The 6,686-nt window shown below is 36.6% G+C and overlaps 1 protein-coding gene across 7 annotated transcripts in view; it reads left to right on the forward strand.

Moving 5' to 3' along the window:
- The window catches only part of SPICE1 (spindle and centriole associated protein 1), a 52,207-nt gene that overhangs the window by 14,106 nt on the left and 31,415 nt on the right, over positions 1 to 6,686 (forward strand). For 6 of the 7 annotated variants that reach the window (XM_006773604.2, XM_006773605.2, XM_006773606.2 and 3 more), the window contains exons 5-7: positions 151 to 253; positions 1,061 to 1,167; positions 4,114 to 4,226. In XM_006773604.2, the coding sequence (XP_006773667.1) occupies positions 151 to 253; positions 1,061 to 1,167; positions 4,114 to 4,226 (323 nt within the window). The remainder of the gene's footprint in view (positions 1 to 150; positions 254 to 1,060; positions 1,168 to 4,113; positions 4,227 to 6,686) is intronic. The other variant, XM_015570396.1, reaches the window with a different exon arrangement.

The raw sequence follows: 6,686 nt of genomic DNA on the forward strand, positions 1-6,686 counted from the left end.
TACTGGTACTTAAGGATATAGCCATTGAAGGATTTTAGTAAGTAGTGACCTATGGTTATTTTTATGCTTTGTGCCTTTGTATGGATTTCTCCTTTGTGATTTGATAAGAATATATATATTCTGAATAATATTTATCATTTATATTTGTAGATTCTTTCTGATCAATACCAGATGCAGGATGCATTGGAAAAATCTGATCATTTGATGGCTGCAACCAAAGATCTGTTTGTTGATTTTCCTCGTAGGCGCACAGGTAAAGTATTCAATTCAAACAAAAGCTTCTTTTTTTTTTTTAATTTATAGGCACAAATGGCTATTTGGAAGAATTTAAAATATCTTTTTCAGGCATTATATTATTTATATTACAAGTATTCTAGAGTGGATAGCATATAAGAGTTATTAGGCATACATTCATTATAATTTGTTTGCTTTTCACTGATAATCTTAACTATTACAAATTACTCAACTAAGAAAAAGTAGTGTTATTATCTACTAAAATATTTTGTGGTGCAGTGTACAAGATTTTATAATTTAAAATAGGACTTGATTTTTTGTTTATTAATACTAAGTTATCATATAATTGAAGTATCTGTTTATATGTAAGTTGAGTAAAACTTAATTTGAATCTAAAGCAACATATCTCTTTCTGAGGGGAACTTCCCACCTCCTAATACAGTATTATTCATAATGAGTATATAATCCATTTTTTATTTTAACCCCTAAAAAGAAATAATTAATTTTTAGTTTAAGGTTTGAATCCTGGCTCAGCCTATTATCAGTGCGACTCTGGTCCAGTTGCTTCAGGTTTCTGAGATTCAGTTTATTGATCTGTAAAATAATAATAGTAACAATCTCATAGGATTTTGTCAGGGTAAAATTATTTAATATATGTAAAAGCACTTAGAACTACGCCTGGTATATAGTAAGTACTGCATAAGAGTGAGCTGCTGTTGCCATAAAAGATTTTCAGATCCTGATACAAACCTATGGAAGTGTTTAGTGCTTGTAAAATTACTTTAGTGAAATGAAACAAAGTCGTCACGGCATTTTCCTTCTGCAGGGTTTCCGAATGTAACAGTGGCTCCTGATTCCTCCCAAGGGCCCATTGTGCTAAATCAAGACCCCGTCACCCAGGCCATCCTTGATGACTCTGCTGTGGAGCCTCAGGTAATGTGCTCTGCTTACTTCCAAAATGCTCATGCCGAAATTAAGTTTAAGTTGATGCAGGTATTGTGGTAAGCATTTCAAAAGCTTAAATGCCAACAAATACAAAGTTGTGGTTGTTGGAATTGTTCTTAATCATATTGCACCTTCTGTGAGTATAGTGTTTGTACTAAACTAGATAGGGCTGGATAATAATAGCTAACACATACTGAGCACTTACCTAGAGATAGGCACTATTATCGTCATTTAGCAGATAAAAAAAACTCAGGTCAGAAAATTTCTAAGTTACTTGCCCAAGATCACATAGCTAGTTAGCATCAGAGATGACATCCAAATATAGACTGCCTAGCTCCATAAGACTGCTGCCACCATCTGCCAGTATGGAAACAGCAAGGAGTCTTCCTCTTTGAAGTCAGTTGGATCTGTGTTCATATTTTGCTACTTACTAGGTGTTTGATCTTGAATTAATTTCTTAAGGTATCTGAGTTGGCTTAGAGTGTTTTTTGTTAAATAGAATATACATGCTATGGTTGTTCTTCTAATGTATTAGTATGTTTAAAAAGAGCTACCCAGGAAACTTGGCATTTATTGACTAGTTATATGGGACAATTATAGCAGTAAAACATTAACTAGCTGTATCCTAACTTAATTAGAACTCTTAATTAATCAAAATGTTTAGAATTTTGAGATAGTAAACATTTTTTAAAATCCCATGAAGCCCTGGCCAATGTGGCTCAGTTGGTTGGTTGTCATCCCATGCACCAAAAGGTCGCTGGTTTGATTCCCGGTCAGGGTCCATTGCCTAGGTTGTGGGCTCGATCTCTGGCAGTGGGCATGCGGGAGGCAGCGATGGATGTTTCTCTTTCACATTCATATTTCTCTCTCTCCCTTTCTCTCTCTCTGAAATCAATTAAAACATTTTTTAAAAGCCCATGGAGAACTTAATACTAAAATAAAACTCTGGCCCAGCTGGAGTGGCTCAGTAGTTGAGTGTCAACCTATGAACCAGGAGGTCATGGTTCGGTTCCCGGTCAGGGCATATGCCCAGTTGTGGGCTCAATCCCCAGTGCAGGAGGCAGCTGATCAATGATTCTCTCTCATCATTGATGTATCAGTCTCTCTCCCTTTCCTTTTTTCTCTGAAATCAATAAAGATATATTAAAAAATAAATAAAACTTCTTATGAATGATTAGGACTCAGTATCTGTTTAATGCAATTTCCTCGTTATTCATATCTTCTATGAGAAAAGAGAATCATCAATTAGAGGGATGATCCTAGGGAATTATAAGGTCCAGAATAATTAAAGACTTGTAAAGTACACTGTTTTCTTACAAAGACAATTCAATAGAATGTTACATATATTTTAAATAACCAAAACCCATTACTATGTCCCTAGGTAAAAACCATTTATATTTTGGCACTTATTAAAACCATAGCTTTCAGATGGTCGTGGACTCTATCATGGGGAGAAGTAGCAAGAGCTGAGGTTAGAGAGACAGGATGGAGTTAGGTTATGAAAGTAAAAGTAGGGCCACTAAAGCAGGGGTGGGGAACGTCTGGCCCAAGGGCTGTATAAAGCTCTCGGAATATTTGGTTTGGCCCTGCCAAGGCATTTGGGGTGATTTAATGAAATGTTTGACGAAATATAGCAGGCCAGTTTTTAAGCTGATAATTTTGTATGGCCGGAGAATGACTTTATAAATATCCAAATGGCTCTTGGCAGAAAAATGTTCCCCACCTCTGCACTAAAGGATGTTGAGAACTGAGACATGATGAAATCGGCTGTTGTGTGGAAGATGGACTGGGAGGGACAAAATTGGCGAGAGGATCTGGTTAGAAGACTCAGGTTGGAGTCTTAGTGAGAAGTGGTGAGGACCTGTCCCAAAGCAGTGGCAGTAGGGAAGAAGATTGAAGGGAAGAGGAATGGGTTGTGAGAGTAAAAAAGGGGTGGAATTGACAGGATTGGGTGGCTGATTGGATGTGACAAATGAGAAAGACAAATAATTCCCAGTTGCTTGCTTGAGCATCTGAATGAATGGTGATACTGTTTATGGTCTTAGGTAATCTGGTAGGAATGACTGTAGAGGCTGAGGGTGAACTGTTTTAGAGCTGTTGAATGTGTGTATAGGATCATTTACCATTGAAATTTTTTAGGCATTTAGGCAGTTGGATATAAATGTCCAGGGCTCAAGAAAGATAGAGGATTGCAAATTAATAGCTTTTGACTTGTAATTGCAGCGTTGAAATGAAATACAGTCATTTAGAAAGTGAGTCAGATGAGAGGAGAATAAGGGTCCAAAGGAAGGACCTGGAGTCATATCAGATATGAGGGAGGGCTAGAAAAAGCACCAGTAAAGGAGATTGGGAAGGAACAGACAAGAGAATAGAAGAACCAAGAAAATACGGTATAATGGAAATTAAAAGGAGGCGTGGATCAAGAAAGACATGAGTGGTCATTAATATCTCATTTCTCTAAATGAGTTAGAGAAATAAAGGAAAGCAAAGACTGAAAAATATCCATTAGATTTAAGAACCAGTGTTTTGATGTTGACTTGTAGAGAGCAGTCTGAGTGGAGTGGCAGTGCAGAAGCAAGGTGGCAGGGCACAGATGGCGAATGGGAGAGGGGGACAACTTCTTCTACAAGTTTGGTTGTGAAAGAGAGAAGATAAATAGTAGCTTGAGGGGGAATAGGGTCAGGATAAGATGGGAGAGACTTGGTCACATTTAAATGTGGATGAGCTGAAGCCAGTACAGAGGGAGAGGTTGAAGATGGAGGAGGAGAAGGGGAAATTGGTGTAGTGGAGGAGGTGAGAGGATTTGGGTTGTAAAACACATGGAGTAGCCTTAGAAAGAGGGACCTCTCATCTGTTATGAAAAAAAGAAAAAAAAAAGGATGAGTGTGCATATAACCAACTTGTGTTGTTATTCTTATTTTTATGTTGAGAAAGGCTCTTAACGAAATAGATGAAGAAGAAGAAGAAACTGTTAACAGCCAGTCAGAGGAAAGTGAGAATGAGTTGGATAACTCTCTAAACTCTCAGTCTAACATGAATGCAGACAGGTATGTACATATGGTATAGGTATCTACAACACTTTTCTTTTTTTCCAAGGCCATTTTTCTCTAGCTTTATTGCGATATCTTTAATATGTAATCTTGTGTATATTTAAGGTGCACAACTTGTTGATTTGATACATTGATGTATACAAAACGATCACCATAGTAATATCTAATGTTCTATCACATCACATAATTACCATTTCTTTTTTTATGGTGAGAGCATTTAAGATCTATTCACTTAGCAAATTTCAAGTATATAATACAGAATTTTTAACTATAATCACTATACTGTGCATTACCGGTAGATCTTTAGAAGTTACTCATCTTATTACTAGAAGTCTTTACCCTTTTACAGTCTTCCCATTTCCCTGCCCCAGCCCGTTAACCATTCTACTTTGTTTCTGTGAGTTCAGCTTTTTTAGATTTCACATATAAGTAACACAGTATTTGTCTTTGTCTCACTTATCTCAATTGGCATAATGCCCTCAAGTTTCATTTACATTATCACAAATGTGGATTTGTGATAATGTAGGATTTCCTTTTTTTTCATGGCTGGATAATATTTCATTATCTATCATCTATCTATCTATCTATCTACCTACCTCACATCTTCTTTATTCATTCACCTGTTGAAAGACACTTAGGTTGTTTCCATATCTTGGTAATTGTGAATAATGCTGCAATCAGTATGGGACTATAGATATCTCTTTTGGGTCCTGTTTTCATTTCCTTTGGCCATATACCCAGAGGTAGGATTGCTAGATCATATGGTAGTTATATTTTTTGAGGAACTGCTGTATTGTTTTCCATAGTGGTGGCACCATTTTATATTCCCATCAATAGTGCACAAGGATTCCCTTTTCTCCACATTCTCACCAACACTTGTTATCTTTTCACTTTTTGATAATAACCATTCTAATGGGCATCAAGTGATATCTCATTGTGATTTTGATTTACATTTCCCTGATGATTAGTAATGTTGAGTACTTTTTATGTACCTGTTGGCTGTTGGCTATTTGTATGTCTGTTTAAGTCTTCTGCCTTTGAGAATGTGTGTGTGTGTGTGTGTGTGTGTGTGTGTGTGTGTGTGTGTTGCAGGAAACTGAATTAAGTTTCATTTATTTTAGGGAAAACTCAAAAGGGTTCTTTTCTTTTTTTTAGTAATCCCAGCACATTATTACAAAAAACCCAGTCCCAAACAAAATCCAACCTCCTGGGTGTGGGGACCATGTTTGTGAACACAGTGCCAACAGTACTATTTTGGTGGTTGATATTTTTCAGAGCATTTCTTTTTTTCATTTCCGAAGATCATTGTTAGCAAAGTCCTGCGGGATACTACAAAGTTCTTACTAACTGATCTTTAATGTGTAATATTATGCTTGATAAATAAAGGGTGCCTCTGCCTATTTTAAAATTCAGATTTTTAAAAATTCTTTATTGTTTGAAGTATTACATATGTCTCCCTTTTCCCCCATTAACCTCTCCCCAGCCACTCCCACCCCCAGCACATGCCCTCACATCCTATTGTCTGTATTCATTGGTTATGCTATATGCATGCATACAAGTACTTTGGTTGATCTCCCCACCCCTACCCCCCAACTCCACCTTCCCTCTGACGTTTGGTGTATCATGTTTATTGATTTGCGGATATTATACCATCCTTGCATCCCCAGAATAAATCTCACTTGGTCATGGTGTATGATCTTTCTAATGTAATGCTGGATCCGATTTGTTAGAATTTTGTTGAGGATTTTAGCATCTATGTTCATCAGGGATATTGGCCTATAATTCTCTTTCCTTTTAGTGTCTTTATCTGGTTTTGGGATAAGGGTAATGTTGGCTTCATAGAAAGAGCTTAGAATGTGCCTTCCTCTTGAATTTTTTGGAATAGTCTGGGGAGGATAGGTTTTAGTTCTTCTTTAACTGTTTGGTAAAACTCCCCAGTGAAGCTATCTGGCCCAGGGCTGTTGTTTGTTGGAAGTTTTATTTATTTTATTTTATTTTCATTGGTAGTTATTGGACTATTCATTTTATTTTATTCTTCCTGATTGAGTTTTGGATGGTCGTATTTTTATAGGAATATGTCCATTTCTTCTAGGTTCACCAGTTTGTTGGAATTAGAGTTGCAGAACATTTAGTTTTGAGCTGAAATCAAGCTTAAAAATTTCACCCCTTTTAGAATATTATGACGACAGAGTGAACATTTGATTATATTGTTTTCTAAATAGTATATAATTTCTCTTTGCATTGTTTTTACTTAATTAGATGTTTGAAATATGGAAAACAATATTTAGAACAAAGTAGAAACATAGACTTAATGAGACTCAAACAGCATTAACAGAAAAGAAAAACTCAAGTGTCTTTATATATACACTAGGGGCTCAATGCACGGAATTTGTGCAAGAGTAGGCCTTCCTTCCCCTGGCTGCCAGCACTGGCTTCCCTCTGGCACCCGGGACCCGG

The sequence above is a fragment of the Myotis davidii genome, unplaced genomic scaffold (genome assembly GCF_000327345.1).
Source record: "Myotis davidii unplaced genomic scaffold, ASM32734v1 scaffold201, whole genome shotgun sequence".
Taxonomy (NCBI): domain Eukaryota; kingdom Metazoa; phylum Chordata; class Mammalia; order Chiroptera; family Vespertilionidae; genus Myotis; species Myotis davidii.